The sequence below is a fragment of the Nanorana parkeri genome, unplaced genomic scaffold (genome assembly GCF_000935625.1).
Source record: "Nanorana parkeri isolate BGI_ZX_2015 unplaced genomic scaffold, ASM93562v1 scaffold621, whole genome shotgun sequence".
Classification (NCBI taxonomy): domain Eukaryota; kingdom Metazoa; phylum Chordata; class Amphibia; order Anura; family Dicroglossidae; genus Nanorana; species Nanorana parkeri.
Genome location: NW_017306889.1, coordinates 615,570 through 637,078, shown reverse-complemented (window position 1 = coordinate 637,078; position 21,509 = coordinate 615,570). Strand labels below are relative to the sequence as shown.

The window sequence follows — 21,509 nt, the reverse complement described above, 5'->3', positions numbered from 1 at the left end:
TGACTTGGTGGGATAGAATCTCAAACATCAAGATAGCATCCTTAAATCTTTGTGGGGTGACAGGAATTTTGCATCAGTTAAGTTAGGACGCTTAAAACACAATAAACCCAAGCATAGAGCGTTAGGATACAGTATGCCCAAAAATAGGCAAATGGCTCCAGACTAATCTTCTAGGAACATTCAATACAGACTACGGACCTTTAAACCAAGGCCAACAATCTATATTCTTATGCTGTTGGAAGCACTTGTACCTCTAAGTTGAACAGTCAGAACTTCCTGCAATGTCCAAGGCAGTAGCTTGTACCCAACTCTCCAGGACAGCAGCAATGTTTCTTCTCAAAATGCTCCACACAGGCAACCATCTTCCAGCTCTACTACTTCTGGATATGCCCTACAGCATCACCCTCCCTATTCAGCACGCCTAAGAGACAAAAGACCTCCAACACAGCCTCCTCTCCCGGCATCAACCCAGGAGTCAGGGACAAAAGACAAAACTGGCTTCCTCCTCGGTCAAAGCATGAGAGGCAAAGACCCTTATGCGAGGTCACACCAAATATTTACAGCCTTCCCCAGCATGGACCACTGCCAATAAACCTCCTTGTTATTTGCCATAGAGACATTAACATTCAGATCTCAGCAATTTTGTTTCTTCTTGCTCTATCTGATAGAGACGCTTCCCTACAACAGGCAGAAGCAAACAATTTACTAAGCTTAGGGGAACTTTGCAACTCCAGAAACAAAAACAGAGCTCAGGCTAACTACATCCTAGCTGCAACGCTAAATTTAAACTTGGGACTCATTAAACAGAATTTTAGAACATGATACATTTAAACCTAACTCTTGCATTTTCTAAGAAGTTACATGAACATTTTTTTTAAATTGAAGTGAATAAAAGGTGATTGCTATAAGCACTCCCAGCAATGATATGTTTTTATCCGATTAACCGATTAATCGAACCTAATAATCTGCTAACTAATCGATTTTGAAAATAATCGTTAGCTGCAGCTCTAGTTTTTTTTTCTCAACCCCTGTAACTGTCAATTTTACTGGACACTTTAGTCTGCGTGCAAATGTTAGGAAAGCTATAAAAAAGGTATAGGACATAAAAAAAAGAAAATGTATATGCTAAATACTATCATTACAAATATTAATCACATACAATTAACGGAGTACAATAATTTACACTATGGGGGGAAATTTTAAATAACCGATTAAAACCCAACTCCAACCACAACTTTTTTTTTTTTTAAATCTTGGACAAAATGCACAAGTGTTAAAACCTCTTTCGTGTTTTACTGCTATCTGTGCCCCCCATTGAAGAAATTGTCCCCTGTGTCATGCTGTCAGAGAAAGCAAGTGATAAAAAATCTCTACAAAGTGAACAAAAATTGCAACAAAAACACTTTTATAAAGTGGGGAAAGTTTACAAGTTTTGTTACATTTGTATTGCTGTGTATGTCTTTCTGTCCTGGTACACCCATTTTCCTCATTTCTAGAACTGGTGTCACAAGGACAAAAAGTTCAAGGAAACCTTCCAGTGGGGTAACAAAAAGGAGTTAACATTTGATAAAGCTTAAGACTCTTTCTTACTTTCTCCCAATTAAAAAAAAAATAGTTTAGGCTTTGGGCTGTAACATATTTGTCACACTTTTTGCCTCTCTCATGGCTGACCTACAAGTAGGAAATGATTTGTTACAAAGCAATTGAGGACACTACTATGATGCATTGTTAAAAATTAAATTATGGCTCATTCCCAACATTGCACTCCCGTAGTGCACGTTACGTGCATTGGTGAATTGCAGTGCCATTCGTTTTAAATGGCACCCTATCGCACCTCCACAACTCACCTACTTTGCAGTGCACTGTAATGCACTGTAATATACTACCGTATGTTGTGGAATGCTGCATTGCAAAAAACGGTGCAGGTTCTTTGAGTGCTCTGGTGCATTGGTGACCTATTCAAATGAATGGGCTGCCTTAACACAGTACACATTACTGGGTTACATAATGCACCAGTTAAAGGTGTGAATGGGTCTGTAGTTATATATTGGTGTTAGGGTATTCCATTCCAACAAGAACAGCCATGTACACTTCATGTGCTCTCTACAAGTGTTTGTGTGGAAAAACAGACACATAAGTAGAAATTAGTATGTCACAAATATATTAAATAAGACCAAAGGTTCTAAATATAAATAAATTAGGGCTGTGCAAATTAACGATTAAGCTCTCGATTAATTGTTAATGTTTTTGATCGATTCAAATTTTTTTCATCGATTACATTTTTTTTGAAACTTTCTGCACGAGCGCCAGCTAAGGCATTGGCCTATACACATACAGCACAGCAATGAAGTAATAAAATGAACTAGGATCACACTAATCCAGCACGTTATTATTCTGAGTTGCCCCACTCAAGCTGCGGCCATATTGAGTGGGGCACGTGAGACTAATAACGTGCTGGATTAGTGTGATCCTAGTTCATTTTATTACTTAATTGCTGTGCTGTATGTGTATAGGCCAATGTAGTTGGATCCGTATGTGCGTTATAATTAATCGAAATTATTCGATTAATCGATTAAAAAGAATTTCGATTAATCGAACACGAAAATTTTAATCAGTAACAGCCCTAAAATAAATACATTAATTAAAAGTGCATTTGGTGAGTACTTACGTTGTCCACAGTGAGTCCCTGTGTATCCTTTTTGACAAGAACATGAATCTTCACTGCAGGATCCTCCATTCATGCAGCGCACATTACAGTTGATAACTTTAGAGAAAAAAGTAAAAGAAAAATGTATACTAATTAAAAAAGTACTTAACACAATAAAAGTAAAAATGAATCCTATTCAATCATTTGTCGCATTTGCCCAAAACTTTGGTATGTAAGTGATTGTCTTCAATTTTCCCTGTCTTTCTGCAACCCATTATCTTTTTACAGCAAAACTAAAGAATTTGAAATCATGAAAGTACCTAGTACAAGAAACGTAAAATATTTAATTTCTCTTGATTTTACATTAAGAATTAAGAGAAATGTGAGCTATTAGTGTTAAACTATACCATGTTATAACTGCAAAGTCCAACTGATGAGGCTAAAGGCTCCTTGTGTTCCTGTTTTAAGAGACAGGAAAATAATTGTTTAGAAAATAACGTCACCAGCACTCCAAAGGATAATCAAGCAATATTCCATTTATTGGCACATTGCCATTCAAATGCACTTCACTCGCATTTGAATGGCAATGTGCCAATAAATGGACTATTGCTTGATTATCCTTTGGAGTGCTGATGACGTTATTTTCTATCTGGTCTTTTCACGGTGCCATCCATGGCCACTACAAGCACCCACCCGGTCTTTTTGATACTTCGGTAAGGAGTGCAGAGAGATCTTTTGATTTAGGAAAATAATTGTGTCCAAGATTTTCTACATTCAAATAGTTCTTTCTTTTGACTTTACTTTTGTGAAGCATGTGTTCCTTTGAATAAAAGCGCCTACTCTTAGATGACTGTTCTGTACTCCAGAGACAGCCAAGACACAGGGGGCATACGCAGATGAATTCCATTATGATATCAGTTACAAAGAAGGGATACGATTTATCCTCAACTCTAGATATGCTCAACCTGAAGGTAAGAAGGGCTAAAAAACCCACAGTGGTTTGGCCCCAAGCAAAGGTTCTTGTTGAAGACTCGCAGACTGGAGCATTTCATACTTTTATTGCTGTTGATAAATTAGACTTTTTTATATGTTGAACTGGGATAATAAATAAAAAGGTCGGGAAATTCAAATCTGTCATGCAGGTGATAGAAGGCTGTAGACATTGAACATTCTAAATATCTGTGTTTTTCTCACACTAGTGATTCCAAACTGCCTTCAGTGACCATGTTTTATGCTAAGGGGTTTATAAAACAATAGCACATGAGTGGTACAAATATGCAAGCAGACGACAGGCATTAAACATTTTGTTATATTCATCACTGGTTTTGATGATATTCTCCACTGCTGTTACCATATTTTCGCACTCCTCATCTTTACCAAAGGGTGTTAAAGGCATACTATTCCTCTGGTCATAATGAAAGGTAAACAACAGCTATCTCTTCCTTTTCTCTATAAGTTACCTTACTGGTAACAAAAGTCATAACACTGCTCACAGATTTTAATGATTTGCCTTCATAGCCCACTTATAGTGTGTCATTCCCATAATCACAGACTGCACAAGGCCTCATTCACTGGTTGTAAATGGAGGCTCTCACTCATGATCCTACCTTAAAACTAACAAAAAATTATAATTTATATACTGCATCTACAGTGATTCCCCCCCCACCCTACTTCTACACCGGCTGCCAGAAGTGCACCCTTCCTTCTACCAGAGGAGATGCCATATGCTACAGAAAGGTCTAAACTGGGCCCCTCACTGCTGTAGGTTCTGGTAGATTGAGAAGAAAACAAAGCAATTAGCTGAAGAATCCAACATGGCTAACTAATCTGAGGAGGTCTGCTGATGCCTATGGAGATTGAGAATTGTGGCTTAAATAAGCAGCACTGAAGGTTCCAAATAAAAGAGCAGGGATCCCAACCTGAAAAAAGCGATTTCAGGGAGGTGCCCTTCTCATTTCAGGGAGGTGCCCTCTGCCCCTGAAATGATGGCAGATAGCACAGGAAGCAATAGCTTCTTTGCTATCTGCAGGTTTTTTTTTAGTATTCTGACAGCTGGTGCCATAAGAATAAAAAAAAAACAGCATATGAATGCATAGCTAGATTGCTATTGGCTATTTCAATTTGCAATATCCAATAGTAAGCTGGCTATTGCACCCGCCCTCTGCTGCTGTCAATCACTAAAGAGGACCTGATGGAGAACTTCAGGTCCCCCTCTGCTGATTGACAGCAGCAGTGGACGGGTGCAATAGCTAGTTGGCTATTGCAAAGTGAAATAGCCAATAGCAATCTAGCTATGCATTCCTATGCAGTTGTTTTTTCTTTTTTCTGACTGACGACAGCCGGCGGCCCCGATGTAAAAAAAAACAAAAAAACGGAGAAGGGAAAGGTTTACTCTGCTAGATCGAGCAGAGTAAACCTTTCCGGGAGAAAATGTTTCTCTCCCAGGTGGCCGGGAGCCGCTATCCGGGAGAATTGGGATGTCTGAAAGAGGTCAAACAAAGATATGTTTAATGTAGTTTCTAGGACTATGCATGTAGACTACACCATGTTTAGTGCAGCCTATTTGATTTACAAAAGGCAAATAGGCTCTTAACGTTACATGGGAATTTGCACTTTGCAAGGTAATTTTCACTTAGCTTGGTCATTCACCAAAGTGAAATTTCACTTTGCAAAGAATGCACATTAATGCACAAGGCAGATAAAGAAACCCCAATCATCTAATCATGTGATTAGATGATGGAAGCATCACCTCATTCACTCAAGCTGAGGGACAATTCCAAAGCGCATCGTGAACTGCCATCCCTTTAATAAATAAATCCCATGTGTCTTCTTTAATTTAAAATGGGACCATCCAACTTTGCAGGTAGAAATTTTGGGTGCATTCATCAAAACTGGAGAAGACAGAATATGGAGCAGTTGTGCAGGGCAGCCAATCGGCTTATCTCTTTCATTTTCAAAGCTTAACTGAGCAAACTGAGAGAAGCTGATTGGTCACTATGGACAACTGCTCCAGATTCTGTCTGCCCAAGTTTTGATAAATGCCCCCCTATGTGTTTAGTTGTAAGGATAGCATTAATGACACTATGGAATCAATTATTTAAATAAACTGCCACTGATGGGGCAAAACACACACAATCTTCGTAAGAACAATTGGAAGCTGTCTCACTGGAGTTTAATACCAGTGTATGATTACCAGTATGATTTTAATGGAAAACATACATAGATATTGTCCTGGAAGAAACTGATCCTAGGACCCCAATGCCATAGTGTTAGCAACTGAGCCACTGTGTTACAGATCAGTTTGACTATAACTCCTTTGCTGACATATTTAATAATATATAGTGCCATTGCAGGGGGATATATATAATGGAGAGTGGATAATGCTATCTTCCATCTGGTACACTCTGCATGCTTACTCCTCACCTTGGCTTCTATTTTACAGTCCTTTCATAAAATGCAAGCCATGGTGTAGTATCCTACTGAGTTCTTTCTGCTGCTTCTCTTCCACTGGCGTAGAGGCCAGTCACATAACTTTTTACAGTTTCGTAACCGTGCCCTCCTCCTGGCCTTTCCCCCTTTCATTTATTTTAACAACATTTTACTGCAGACACTAAGCACATTTGTAAAGCAAAGCACACGACTGCTTTATCTAGTGTCCACAATGTATAGGTATTTGATTCTGTGGGTAGTGCTTGGAGGGTTGGAAGGTGGAGCAGATCTATTCTCCACTAATGCCAAACCACAAGCAAAAAAAAAATAACCACCTTGAGAATTCATACAAGGGTAATCACAATGATTGTCAGAGATTTCACATAGTTTGGGATATATGATTGAGGCATATTGCAGATGGTCATAGTTATATCAAAAAACAGTGCGATTCACCATTGGATTACAAGCATATATATACTCAAGGTAATTCATTGTATAAGGATATCATGAAATTCATATATAAAAAAAATAACAAGAGAATGAATGGTCTATAGTGAGCAGGCTTTTTTGTCCTGCCCTGCACTCAAAATGACTACCATAATAGGCTGTGTATTTAAGTTATATATTCACAATAAAGTGACAGTGCTTATGAAACTCAATCAGGTAGTAGGACCAGAACTTATGATGACAACAAGTTCCCTCTATGTCATGGTGTCAAGACCTAGGTGGTGATCCAGTGGTCGATGGTAACTGCTAATGAAGGGTAAAGGTAAGGAAGAGCAACTTCAACGTTTCGCGCAACTCTGCGCTTCTTCAGGAATGGAAGGGAGATATGGTATTTCCTGCCGATTCTTTTCTATGGAGACCCGTTGTAACGTCTCTGCAGCGCAAGCCTTGGATCACAACTGCGGAGAGGGTACCTTGCGGTTTGGTCATATATATCTCAACCATGTAAGGATATGGTCCGAATACCCATAGGCCTCTAATGAATGGAACAATTCCCGTTCCCACCCCCCCAGATACAGGTTGGCATACGACGGGGCACAGCATGTGCCCATCGCAACCCCCTGCATCTGGAGGTAGTGGGAACCACCAAACGTAAAAACGTCATGTGTCAGAACAAAAAGCAGCAAGCCCAAAATGAAGTTGTTATATGATGTCGATGAGTTAGTCCTTTCGTCCAAAAACTGCCTAATGATCTCTATACCTTCTAGATGAGGAATACTGCTATATAGTGCTTTCACGTTGATTGTAACCAGCCAAGAGTCTGGTGTGATCATAATGCCGTCTATGTTTTTAAGAAGGTCGGATGTGTCTTGTAAGTATGAAGGTAAGGCTAACAAATGAGGTCTAAGATAGTCATCAATCATCCGACTGGCCAGTTCGGTAAGACTGCCGATTCCTGACACAATTGGTCTGCCCGAAGGGTCTGTTAAGTTTTTATGGGTCTTAGGAAGGCAGTAGAAAGTGGGGAGACGAGGAAATGTAATAGATAGTCTAATGTTTGTTTGTTAATGAGGTCATTGTGGTACGCTCGATAGATAATTGTTTGATATTCGGTTTGGTACGTTTTTACTTGGGTCTCGTCGATTTTTTTATACCACTCTGGGTAACCGTATTTTTCGCTCCATAAGACGCACTTTTTCCCCCCAAAAGGAGGGGGAAAAAGTGCCTGCGTCTTATGGAGCGAATCCCGACGCCCGAGACATGCAGTTTCGGGCGCCGGGCGAGTAGTAGGAGCCACTGCTCGTTTAATACGAGTGATCTAACGAGATCACTCGTATTAAAGCCGAGCAGCGGCGGCGGCGATCGAGTTCAGCAGCAGGAGCCACTGCTCGTTTAATACGAGTGATCTAATGAGATCACTCGTATTAAAACCGAGCAGCGGCGACGATCGAGATAACCATAGAGCAGACGAAGAATAGACGTTCTTCGCCTGCTCTGTGTCATCACTGAGACCGTGGCGCTGTAATCACAGCGCCACCTGTCTCAGCGGTCACTAACTGCAGCTTCTGTCACAGCTTCTGTCATAGAAGCTGTGACAGAAGCTACAGTCTCGAGTGCTCCATAAGGCGCGCCGGACCTCCCTGCGTCCTATGGTCCGGTGCATCTTATGGACCGCAAAATACGGTACATAGGATTTTTTTACACATCAGTTCCCATTGGGTTCTATTTTGTACCACTATATTTCCTCCTTTGTCGGAGGGCTTAATAACAATATCTTCCATTGAAGATAAACTTTCTAGGGCCTTGCCGTCCGGGCGGTTTTCGCTTGGGAACACACGCATATACCTGCATGTGCAAAACTAGCAGGTAAGACTTGACCCAATTCACTCCCGCTTAGAATAGCAATTACGATAGATATTACATCCAATGTCTTTTCTATACTATACAGATATCTCCCTTCCATTCCTGAAGAAGCACAGAGTTGCGCGAAACGTTGAAGTTGCTCTTTCTTACCTTTACCCTTCATTAGCAGTTACCATCGACCACTGGATCACCACCTAGGTCTTGACACCATGACATAGAGGGAACTTGTTGTCATCATAAGTTCTGGTCCTACTACCTGATTGAGTTTCATAAGCACTGTCACTTTATTGTGAATATATAACTTAAATACACAGCCTATTATGGTAGTCATTTTGAGTGCAGGGCAGGACAAAAAAGCCTGCTCACTATAGACCATTCATTCTCTTGTTATTTTTTTTATATATGAATTTCATGATATCCTTATACAATGAATTACCTTGAGTATATATATGCTTGTAATCCAATGGTGAATCGCACTGTTTTTTGATATAACTATGACCATCTGCAATATGCCTCAATCATATATCCCAAACTATGTGAAATCTCTGACAATCATTGTGATTACCCTTGTATGAATTCTCAAGGTGGTTATTATTTTTTGCTTGTGGGTTGGCATTAGTGGAGAATAGATCTGCTCCACCTTCCAACCCTCCAAGCACTACCCACAGAATCAAATACCTATACATTGTGGACACTAGATAAAGCATTATTGTGGACAAATACTTTAAACCCATCAATTTGGATGAGGAATCATGCGGATCCTTAACTGAACCAGCATTGGCTTCTATATTTTATCATGTTTGTATAGTTGCTTCCTACTACCAATCGAATCATGTTTTGTTCCTAGGGCCACATTCTGCTCCTAAAGCAGTGCTAGCGAAGAGCATTATTCCATTCCACAGCCCTATGAACATCCTTGTTAAGGGCCTCTCTGTATGTCATTCTGGTCATTGGCACTCCAATCCCAAATCATGTGTCATAATATCCGGAAGTCCGTGCCGGATTTTCGCTTTGCTCCCTGTTTCTGGGCTGTCAGCCTATGGTGTCTCACAAGGCTGCAGCCAATCTGCTCTCCTTCTCCCCTATTTAGGACTTCCTCACTTGTTGCTCTTGGTGCGAGCAACAAGTCTTTTGCCTTGTTCCATACCCCTTGTGTCTCTGACTACCCCTGGTATCCTATTCCCTGCGCTTGCTATTGGATCCCTGTGCCTTTTGGCTTCCCTCTATCTGCTGGTATCCCTGTTTTGGCGTTATCCCCTGCTTTGCTCCTTGCACCCCTACTATAGTATTTCAGTGGTTCCTTTAGTATATTGTTGCAGGCCTTAATTGCCTTCACCTGTGCGCCTCTCCAAACTGCCTTCATTGCCTTACTTCTACTGTGTTTTCCCTCTCCAGTCTTGTCTGTTTGCTTCATCCTATTTACTGCTTGTTGTACTTCTACTCCGTCACTTAACATCCAGTGTATCTTCCTATGCTTTGCTGTCACCCCTTTATTTCTGTGCTCCTCTCTTACCTGGTGGCTGTGTTGGATTCATCCTTGTCTGCACACCCCTGTGTGCATACATCCCTTTTGTGCTTCTTTGTGTACTTTTCTCTCTGTGCTTCTTTGTATGCATGTGCCACGCACATCTCGTTTACTTTTGTACGTTGCACCTTCCTGCTCCTAGGTGTGCCTCTAAGCTGCTTACCCTTCCCTGGTGTCCTTGCTTATCTATTCTCTTCAGTATACTCTGCTGTTCTGCTGTGCGTTTGCACTTTTGCTTGAGACACTCTCTCTCTCTCTCTCTCTCTCTCTCTCTCTCCCTCTTCCTGTCTTCCTCCTCCTTGGTTACAAGTTTCTTCCCTACCTGTTTGTATCCAGTTCCCTGCTGCTTCAACTAGTCCCTTGCGTCTGTGTGGGTGCGCTAGAGGGCCGCAACCTGGAAGGTGTCCAGCAGCCAATCATCCTCACCACTAGAGGCTCTGTCGAATACCTGGCCCTTCTTAGATTCTGCGCCTCTAGTGCGTCCTCAGAACGCACAGACCATTCGTTCCTCTCTCCCTGTGACCTACATCCCCGATATCCCGCCTCTTTGTGACTCCTACCAACTCCGCAAACACAGGAGCTCACGTACCCTAGTGCCCTGGTCCCTAGACCGTGACATCATGTATGTCCATAAGAACATAGGGTGAATCATGTTGGCTTTGTAAATGAAGAGGTACTGTGTTATGTGGAAAGAGCTGTGTAGGGACTATCTATTTAGTTAAATAATTTTTATCATTGGCTTTGAGCCTCTCCTTTTTTTCTCTTTTTAAGATTTACATGAAATAAATATATTTTTTATGTATTTTTCTGTTTGCAGTTGTCATTTATCCGGTGCTTTCAAAACCCCACTTTCTCTTTTTCTTAAAAGAACTTTTTTGTGTATACCATTATCAGGGGTGTGGCACCTAATATCCAGATCCAGGTCAAAAACTTCTTTATCCGATTGTTACAGCTAAGCGTATCAATTATTTTTGTATTCTGACTGTAAAAAGTTCCTAATCTCTGTTGCAAACCTGAAATCTCTTCCTAAAGTTAATACATTACTAAGCCTGACACTAAGAAAGAGATAAGAAACCCTTAAGAATAAATGAGTAAAAAACAATGCAACATAAGAATATTTTTAGCAGTAAATTCGGAATTTGATCATACTTTGTTTTACACTGCATAAATGTCATGGTTGTTTGTCTAATAAGTATATTGGTTTGAATTGTTTTCTTATGTTTGGCTGAGCCATAACACAATGGCTGATTACCTTTTGAATGTGGTTTCTTGCTAACATTTTAAGTTATTTTAGTGCTGAAAGAGTCATTTTACTAAAGGGCAAATAACACTTTTTTCCTTTTTGTTTTGTAATTATAGCAGCCACACCTGACACTTGAAATGTGCACATTGCACTGGGAATTTGAATACCATAAATTAAGAATAAACCAAAATACTTGAACTAAAAAAGTTGTTGTAATGTCAAAAAGCTGAATTCTTACGTTTATACATTCTTATTTCAACTAAATCATAATAGAATTGTCAAAGACCCTTTTTATCCTTGGGTGACAAGGCTCACTCAAGAGAGTATATCATCCATTTTTTGGACTCTTGGCCTTTTCTTCCTCAGGGGCATAAAGGAGCCCTTTTGTTGTGGTCTCTACAGTGGCAGATACCCAGTCACCATTTTTTTACCAGAAGGTCTTTGGCTAGCACCATTATTTTTCACAGAAGTCCATGCCTGCCCTCCATCAGTAAGTGCAATGCCATGAGGCAGCAGGAGGCATAAGAGGAATATGAGGAGGAAGAGTATTGGGGTGCTGGCCATGTGAAGGAGGACATTTTGGGGGAGGCTTTATAGGGGACACTTCACCCCTCACTAATACAAGGTGAAAAAAATCTGCCACCATCCCAGAATGAGCTGAAAATTATCGACTTTGAGGATCTGGTGCAAAGGAACACTTTGCTGCACTTCCTGATGGCGTATGGATCCCCCACGATGGTGATACAGCTGCACAAGGAAACCCTAGAGCCATAGGCTGCCCACCCCTTCCATGCTTGGGCAGCAGACACTTGTTGCTGAAACAAGCAAAGCTGCCCTTTGTTTGCAGCATGCCACCGCACACTTGTGCAGTAAAGTAGTGCGCACCAAAGCATCACATATTTATCCCCCCTATTGACAGAGCTACCACAATTTAGGAAATACCCTTTAAAAAAAAGACGAAGATCAGCGCATCATAACTGTTTCTGTCAGCATACACCAGCGGCCATGCGATTAGTGCTGCTTTACAATGTGAACAGGCCCTCAAAGTAACTATCTGCTTCAATTAAAGCTAATAAACTGGCAGCAGGTTCAACATGTAGGAATCTAAAGGAGCCAACATTGAACTTTGCATATCTCCATAAAGCATAGAGCTCTGAAACTCATGAACTTACCCAGGATACCTAACACACTTTTCCTGCTATCATTTGAATAACTAAGCACTTTGGATTTCAGTGCTCCTGTGGCACTTATAAACATATATAAAAGGTATCTGCTTTACAATCCAACTGTCTGTTTAGTCATTTTATTCAAAGAATCTGTGCCCTTTAAAGCAAACTCTTGGCTAGGTAAAACAAACAGAAGTAACATTCCACATCATGGAGACTGCATATGATGCTTTAGGTCTCTGTCCCACACATGCCTAGTAACTTATTTATTAACAAGCAATTTTAGGTTGGCACACCGTCTACCTGCATCCCATAATGAAATCATTTTTGCCTGAAGATTTTTTATGACAACCATACCTTTAGTACAATTGTCTTTTAGTTAATGCCTCTGCACCCTAAATTCAGCCTACCATTTAAATCTACCTTTTATTTAGACATTTAGAAATACTGATGTTTAGTCTAAATGGAGGTTAAAGGCAGCAATATGTCCTGCAACCATTTGGTGCCTGCTTTTATGTGCTCAGGTCACTTCTTTGTTTTGTCTAGCCACAGGTTCACTTTAAGTTAAGGCAGTTATAATTTTTTTTAAAGTTGTCCATCTAATTTTAAAATAATAAATACAGCTTTTGCCGCAATCCTCACCTTCCCCCCTGGAGCTGTTCATCACAGACATTTCATGCCATTCATGAAGGTCAGCATCACCCAACCTACTTCATGTGAGTGCAGGCAGTAAGGCATTATCATGTCGGCCTGGGCTTATGGGAGAATGTTACATAGAATGGTGAAGACATCCCAATGCAAGCATCTTTCTCTGCAGCTTTCAGAAGTAGTGATGGAAGAAACGCAAGGTGCCCGGGAAGCCATGTAACCGTGCAAAAGACACATGGATTAAGGGTATGTTAAAGGGGGATTTAAAACAAAATAGTTGTGAGTGTAATGATTATACAGTAGAGATGGGCTTTATTGACCATTGAAACTAGCTTTCTGGTGGTGAGGGCTGATGGTCACTTTAAGCGCTATTGTGTACTGACCCATGCTTTTTTTAAATGTATTGATTTACAATAGAGCAACATTACAATACAAAGCCCTGCACACCCCTACTAGCCAATAGTGAGCAAGGAAAACCATTGTAATCTCTTTCTAGTTTAAAATACAGGCAAACGTCTCAGTTGCATATATTTGGGATGCAGCAGCATTCCAAAACTGCTGCATCTTAAACATATGCAGCAAATCTTGTCAGGTCGTTCTAACAGAAAAAGCTCTGGCACTTTCTTATGCTAAAGCTTGCCCACTCCTTCCTCCCTGTCTCCCCTATGTACTAGATGCCTCAACACATCACAAGATTTGACATCTGGAAAAAAGTGAAGCGCAAATCTGTGTTCTATGTTGAGGCATTTGTAGTTAAAGGAGACGAGCAAAGAGGGTCAGTTAAAAAAAAGCCTGAGAGAAAAGTTAAGTTATACATTAATTTGACATATGTCTTTCTTTTGGTACATTCAGTAAAACACAGACACAGGACCACACCAAGGCAGAGGCACTGGTTTCCTGAACTGTGTGGGACCAGGCTGTCAGACTGACAGCTCAGTCCTGCAGATTACACTTGGAAAGTGGGGCTCTCCTGGTAAAACCATGGAGGCTGATGTTGTGCTCCAGACGCACACTCTGTATCAGACTGGAGCTCCTAAAAAACAGACCAACATGACAGCAGAACTGCCTTGATTAAACTGGGACAGCTGTACAGTGTGACAGATGCATTATCTGGATCAGACCAGAGCTCCTAATATGCAGGGCACAGCAGACCAGTTGTCAAAATAACAGCAGAACTACTGTGATTACATTGGAAGAGCTACTCAACCCATGTTTTGTTTCCATTTATTTCATTAATTTATGAATAAAAACTGCTGTTGCAGCTTTCACTCATGTTCCGCTGATCGCCTATATGTGAAACACCCGGTAACGGGTGTGTGCAACGGTCGGGTCTTTTCTGCCCGTGCGTGCCCGCTAGACGGCAACCCGCAGATGTAGCAGTGCCGTCCGTCCGTTTTTTTACTACGGGCGGACGGCAAGAGGTTAATAGGGGGCACACTTACGCATCTTTACCTTAGGAGCATGTCCTGGCACTGCATAGAGGTACCATGACAAGATATTAGCCTCCACATATATATGCATATTTCCACCTATATTTGCAAATCAATGCCCAAAGCTGTGTTTTAATTTAGTTGATTAGCCTGGTCTAATCTACTAAATGAATTGGGCTATATGCTGAGCAATTGAGTATTTTATTACACCCATATAATGTTTGCAGAGGCGTTACAGGATCTGAACAATGAAAAAGTTATTGTCTGACAATTTGACCTTATATGCCATGTATACTGTAGTAAAACTACACTGGAACTGCTGACCAATGGAAAATTTTGGAAGACCTTTCATTGATTTCTGTTGATTAAACAGAGATAGACTTGAGCTACTCATATGTAATGTGCAGTTAATGAACATCAGATGAAAAGGCTCTATTCCAAGGGTCCTGTTATTAATCGATGTGAGCCTTCATGTACGAATCCCTTAGGAGATACTCCTTGTAGGGGATACCAGGGGGAGTTCAGTGGTTTTCGAAAAAAAACATGTTACACTCATAGGAACTCCCAGGTTCAATTGTCAGTGGAAAAAGAACAAAAGGTTTGTAAGGATAAGAGAAAAAATGATCCCAGGAGTTTGTGAACAGGTTGTTGGTTCAGCTGCAGCTCAATACTTTCCCTAGGACTAAAATAATCTCTTTCTTTTTATATGTTCCAAAAAATACATATATATTAAAAATGCTGGATGGTGTAGGTGGAAACATTCTGAGCCAAACTTTTCTTGAATCATTGTGAATACATCCAGCAATCACAATGCGTTAACTCTTAACTGCTCTAATACCAGCACCAGATGCAAAAAGAAATAGCAATAAAATATAACTGCAATAGCTTTCACATTTCCTGGGATATAATTGACATGGAAAATGGAAACGTTCAGATGTACCGATCTTCCACCATTTGATTTCATGCTGAAAATAGTAAATCATTTAATATGTATCCCCATATTACTTAGATATTGGATACTGTTAAATAGCTTAGAGAAATAATTAACTTTGCGGATTGTATTAATTACACATCTTGCTGCCTTGTACTTGTTTTCTGCTTATGAACTATCTACCAAAACCCAATGTTGCAATCTGTGACTACAGTTTACCTAGCGAAGCAAGGAAACTATCAGTATTGCTCATTAGGCACAATATGCAGCCTGTGCAAGCAGAGGAGAATGGTATTTGTACTTGCCTCACTGTCTTAGAAAATCCACCGTTCGGTACAGACTCATGTGTCATGTAAACCAAGTGCATTTAGTAATACGGGGCCAGATGTAATATCTAGAGATGCTGATAAACTGCCAACATTTGCAAATGGTAAAATGTTTTACTTTACTCCACAAGGGACTTTAGGAAATGTCAAAGTTGAATTATTTTACTCCAAATTTCAATAAGCCTTAAATAACCTGTCCTCATAAATTGTACAAGACCTAGGCATGATATAAACTGAAAAAGCTGGTATGCTAAAGAAATCAGTAAAGACATTGATTAAAACCCTCACTACACTATCCATGGTTATTCTTCAAGTTTTCAGGCTGTTCAACTTGCAAGGAAATTTTCTCTTTGCTAAAATACTTGGCGAAGAATATGCAATCATGTGCAAGAAAATTAAAAAGCAGCATATTTCGCTTTCACATGATTGGACGATTGGAAGTCAGCAGAGCTTCACCACATTCAATAAGCTAAGGGAAACTTCCATTGCAAAGTGAACAGCTACCTACTTTTAGTAAATCAACTCTATAGAATCACCCAAGCATCTTTCTGCCCCTTGAATTGCAAGGGAGGTCGCTGATAGGAAAGAAGACCTTATCAGTGTGCTGTCCGTCCGTCCGTTTTTTTACTACGGGCGGACGGCAAGAGGTTAATATACAATAGCAGCCTGGGGTAGTTTTGACCAGACTGTATTGCTCTAGCTACAATTAAAGTGACATTAAAGGCTAAAGCCCCCCCCCCACCTCCACAATGCTAATGTAAGGACTTACCTTAAATGATGCCTCTTAATTCGATCATCATCTTCTTTCCTGTAGTTTTCAGGAGTCCCTCCAGCTCTGTTGCGGGTCTCCGATCCAGCACTGACTCCTCTGTCTTAACTGGTACTTCCTGTCCCACGGAGTCTGTGTGGGTGCATGTTGCTGCATTTGCTTACCTTGTGTCTCTCCTCGTCTCCCGGCCGAAGATTTAAACTGCGCATGCGCCCACCCCAAGACCCTTTGCGGCCGCCCGAGAAGTTTCAGATGTTCGGATGGGAGCGTGCAACGAAGACACAGGTTATGGAGCCGCTGATCGCCTATATGTGAAACACCCGGTAACGGGTGTTTGCATTGGTCGGGTCTTTTCAGCCCGTGCGTGCCCGCTAGGGGGCGCGCGCGAGCAGAAAAAAATGCCGTCTGGCGACGGCAACCCGCCAATGCAGCAGTGCCGTCCGTCCGTTTTTTTACAACGGGCGGACGGCAAGTGGTTAAGGATTTGTACAATTCCATATAATTAGCATATATGCTTTCAGTCACATGTTCATTTTCTAGTTACACCTGTGCTTATCTAAGCATTAACTTAGGTCTGATGCTACTCATTAGAGTCAGAAGCTGTGCAGCCCTGCTTTGAGCTGCCCATACGCCTTACGAATATCGGCCGATTTTCGTATGCGATCGCGTTTTTGTCCGATATTCGTAAGGTTGATGGGCAGTGTACAACCGCAAATACTGTACAATCGATCGACTTTTGACTAACCAGCAGGTTAGAAAACTTCGGTGGCGTTTCCGTACGTCAAAATTTGTACGATTTACACTACACATGCGCAGACGAAAATACGTGCAGTCAATTACCGCAATTTGTCCAGGTGCTTTATTTTAATTACTGCTGATCCAACCTTGTGATAATCGGGGCGGGGTGGGGCCGCTGTATGAAAATCGTACGACGGTTCGATTTCGTCCGATGATCGCAAGGTGTATGGGCAGCTTTACAAAGACAGATTAGGCAGAGGGTCTTAAAACTCAAGGATCTGTTAGTCAGAATAAGAAATGTGAAAATGTATATTGCACTGCTGTGATGTTTGATAGCATTATTAGTACCATAATTTGTCCCTTTCCATGACAAATACGTATTTATGACTTGTTGTTCCTATAAATGACATATTGGTTTATTCCACTTTTTAAAATGGCCAATACAAACCTTACAAAGGCCTTCTATGATATTTAATTGATTGGCATATTGGAAGACCACATAGATTAAAATAATTTGAAACTTGACACTTTAAACTAATAGGGACAATCCAGACAAAGGATAGGCTATTTTGCCTTTGTACAGAGTTAAATTCTTCTCAGCTTAGACATTTTAGTGATTTCCCCTTGATATCCAAGAAATACAAATTAGCTAAATCCCTCCTGCTTTACTTTCTAGCATTCCTGATAGTACATGGGGGACCCTTTTCTCTGAATCCAGCCTAGAGGCACGCTCTGCGTTTCCTGGAGGCTCCTATTGCCCAGTGCCAAAAGAAACACTCATTTAATTAGTGCAGCCTGGAGACTGAGCCCAGACTGGGAAAGAAAAAAAAATACTTTCACAAAACAAGATTCAATTAAAAGTTTTAAGATACTATTTTAAAAAAATTGCAGTAGTTTGTTTTCAAGGGGGATTATGTGAAAATAAACTTTTTTGAAGAGCACACAAATTAAATTTTCAACGGTACAGCAACAACCTCATCAGAGTTGTTTGTGTTGTATCTGATATCTTTATTATGGTATACATATTAGTTGAAATCTTTGTTTGATATTGTAGTGTTCAGGGGATCAATACCAGTGATGAGCTGGGGCTTGGTGCAAACTCAGTTCACCTGAGTTTGCCCAAGCCCGCTCAAAATTGTGACCAACACACCTCCCTCCCAGTTGCGGAGCAGAGCATTCACCGAGGGCCAGGAAATGTCCCCACGGTAACTCCTGCAACTGATTACGCCAGGAAAGAGACATTGGTCACAGTTTTTGGTGGGGTACTCTCAAGTGAACTGGGTTTGCACTAAGCTCATCTCTAATCAATACAAGCTGGTTTTAAAAACAGTTATTGTACAATAATAATAGTTATATAATAATGCATAATTCTAAATGTCAAAGGCCCATCAAATTCAGTTCTCCATAAATTCTAGCTTTGTGTTTCCTGAGGAAGGCCAAACGAAATAACATGCTTGACCAACGCCCAATTGCCTATCTTTTAGCAATCATAACTATAGATACCAAGGAAAGTAGGAGAAGTATATGGTTTATTTTAAATTTAGTTATTGTCTTTACTACTACTGCTTTATGAAAAAATACTTCAACCATTGTAAAGCAACTGTGTGTGCAGTCTGTCTCCCCCTTGTCATTTTTTATTCTTACATTGACTTGGACATATTTACTCATATTAGGTCCTCTTTATAATAATTTTTGTAACAAGCTAAAATGTGCTAGAAGTTTCTAACCTGTCCTTGTAATTTAGTTCCAATTATTGATAGTAATATATGACCTGCTACTAAGTGCTAACATAAGAAACTTTTTTTGCTAGTAATAATTACCTCTCATCCCCATGATTAAAGTGATCCTTTCTCCACAGGGTCATTTTTAGTCAATAGAACACTTGTAAAAGAAGCATGGATATATTTACATCTCTAGTGGCCTTTGTATTGAGCACAAAGCACCTGAAAGTACTAGGCCAAAATGTACTAGTACGGTTAAAATCCATTTAGTTTGGTTTAGTTTCGTATCAATTCAGATTTTTATTTCTTTTTCGTTTTTCGGAGTCAGAATTTGATTAGGTTCGTTATTTGGATTTCGGAGCCGTCTGAATGTTTGATTCAGAACAAAGTCACATGATCCTGGCTGCAATGCAACCCCAACAGCAAAAAAAAAAAAAAAGAAATCTGATTGGCCAGAGAACACTTACATGTCTGATTTAGTTTCTTTTTGAACAAAATTCGGATGGAACATTCTGGTTCGTTCGCATTCAGACTTGTTCAAATTTGCATCCGAATGTGCAAATTTAACGAAATTCGTACGAATAACTATTTGAAATGTAACGAAATTTAAATTTCTACTAATAATGTCTATGGTTTCAGTACGGCCAAATGCACTACATTGTGATCTAAAAAGGAATTCTAATCATTACTGTAATAATTTCTGTTGTACTAATTAGGTGTGTATATTATTAGTGATTTTAATAATAAATTATTGTCTTTTATTTATTTCCTTTTTTGTGTTGCCTTTTCAAAGAGATTCTGGGTGCTAGGTTTCTGTACTCATTTCTGTAAAACTCCTTAGAGTTTGTGTCACCCTTGCCTTTTTTTGCAGGCTGGCTTGTGAGTGTGCTGGGAAACTTTTGCTTTTGTTACTAATGCAGTCACATTTCTACTTGTTGTAGACCATAGGGATTCAATGCTTTGAACTGTGCAACTTTTAAAGCATGAAGGGATCGAGAGCTCGAGAGTATCTAGTTTGATGCCTCCTCTAGTAGGCCCAACAAGAGATGAAATTCTTACCTTGATCCATGGCATAAACAATTACGACTTTGGCTTATGCAGTTCAATTCCAGTGTATTATCAATTTAATTTACATAGACTTGAGATTAATTTGGTTTGGAACAGTTTTAAAGTAGGCCTAAAACCAAAACTTTTTTTGTTTTGGATAGAGTAAGGGAGGGTTATAACCCCTATCAGCTTTTTTGCCATCGGTGTCCCATTGGGGAGATTTCCCTTCACTTTCTTTCCAAAAGCCAAAACAGAAAGTGAGTGGAAATCCCTCCAAAGTGAAGATTTCCTATCTATTCATAGAGTTTCTCTTTACTTTCAATGATAACAGTCACCAGGACAAATAGAGGGGGTGAATATCCTCAATGGGGACACAAAAATTAAATCCTGACAGTTGTTCTAATCACTCACTACTCTATCCAAAACAAACAAAAAAACAAGTTCTGACTTTAATTGCACTTTATGCACTCTTATGATGACACTTTATGTGTGTACAAGTTTACATATATTTGTATACTGTGCCTATTTGCATCTTCTTTCACTCACCTCCACCAGCCCCACAAGTGGGAGACAGCTGTCCATTTGAACATGTACACATGTTTGGTCGTGAGCAAAATCCATCTCCACATGAGTTCCGACAGATTGCTGCATAAAAAAAAATAATTTATATATCAGTATAATAACATACAGAATTACAGCATGCATACTGTAGCTCCAAATCTGAAATCATTGATTTGTTTCTTGATTTAATATTTTATCACTGTTTTAAGCAGGATTCTGGGATATTGAGAAGGAAGAGAAGTTGATTTAGAAGGCTTAAAAAAGTCATGAAAAGCCAAAACATTTTGCTGTGTTCACCAGAAAGGTTTCCTAATGAGAAAACATAAACAGGGTTATTCACTAAATGGTGAAGAGTTTGGAGAAGGCAGGAGAAGTGAACAATCTAGGACAAAATATCTGATTTGGAAAAATTCTCCAATTCAGCTCACTTTCCAGTTGAGCTATGTTGTCCTAGATTGTTCACTTCTCCTGCCTTCTTCAAACTCTTTACCCTTTTGTGAATAACCCGGTAAGTGAGTGGAAACTTCTCCAAACTGAGGGGAAATCCCCTCTTAGACAGTTGATACTAGAACAAGATTTCTCCTTACTTCCTGTTCTCATGACAATTTAACCGATCACTTTCACTACCAGTGACAATGGTCACCATGACAAAAAAGAGGGTTATACGCCACAGTGGTGGCAGATACAGTATTAAAATCTTGCTGGAATAGGCCTTATGCACAGGCATTGCGGCCGTCCACATCAAATTCGGGTATAATTTCCCCTGGGAAGTCACAGATGCTATATACAGCCACTTATAAGACATTAAAGGGTTAGGGCTTTTCCCCATAGTTTTCCTTAGGTTAACGGGAGGACACAAACTAGCGTCCTCCCGTCACCCTAAGCTCAGAATACCGTGGTATACTGAGACGCCGCAGCTGAAGCGGATCCCGACAATTATATCTGGATCCGCCCAGCTGCGTGAGTGGCAGCTGGCTTTGCCTATCTAGAGGCAGAGCTAGCTGTACCCGCCCCCTCC

At 40.2% G+C, this 21,509-nt stretch overlaps 1 protein-coding gene across 1 annotated transcript in view; it reads right to left on the bottom strand.

The window, feature by feature from the left end:
• Window positions 1–21,509, bottom strand: part of LOC108792265 (fibrillin-2-like) — a 153,745-nt gene that overhangs the window by 95,990 nt on the left and 36,246 nt on the right. Inside the window, exons 3-4 of the mRNA XM_018563004.1 lie at window positions 20,477–20,575; window positions 2,669–2,764 (exon numbers count right to left, since the gene is read on the bottom strand). Coding sequence (XP_018418506.1) covers window positions 2,669–2,764; window positions 20,477–20,575 — 195 coding nt within the window. The remainder of the gene's footprint in view (window positions 1–2,668; window positions 2,765–20,476; window positions 20,576–21,509) is intronic.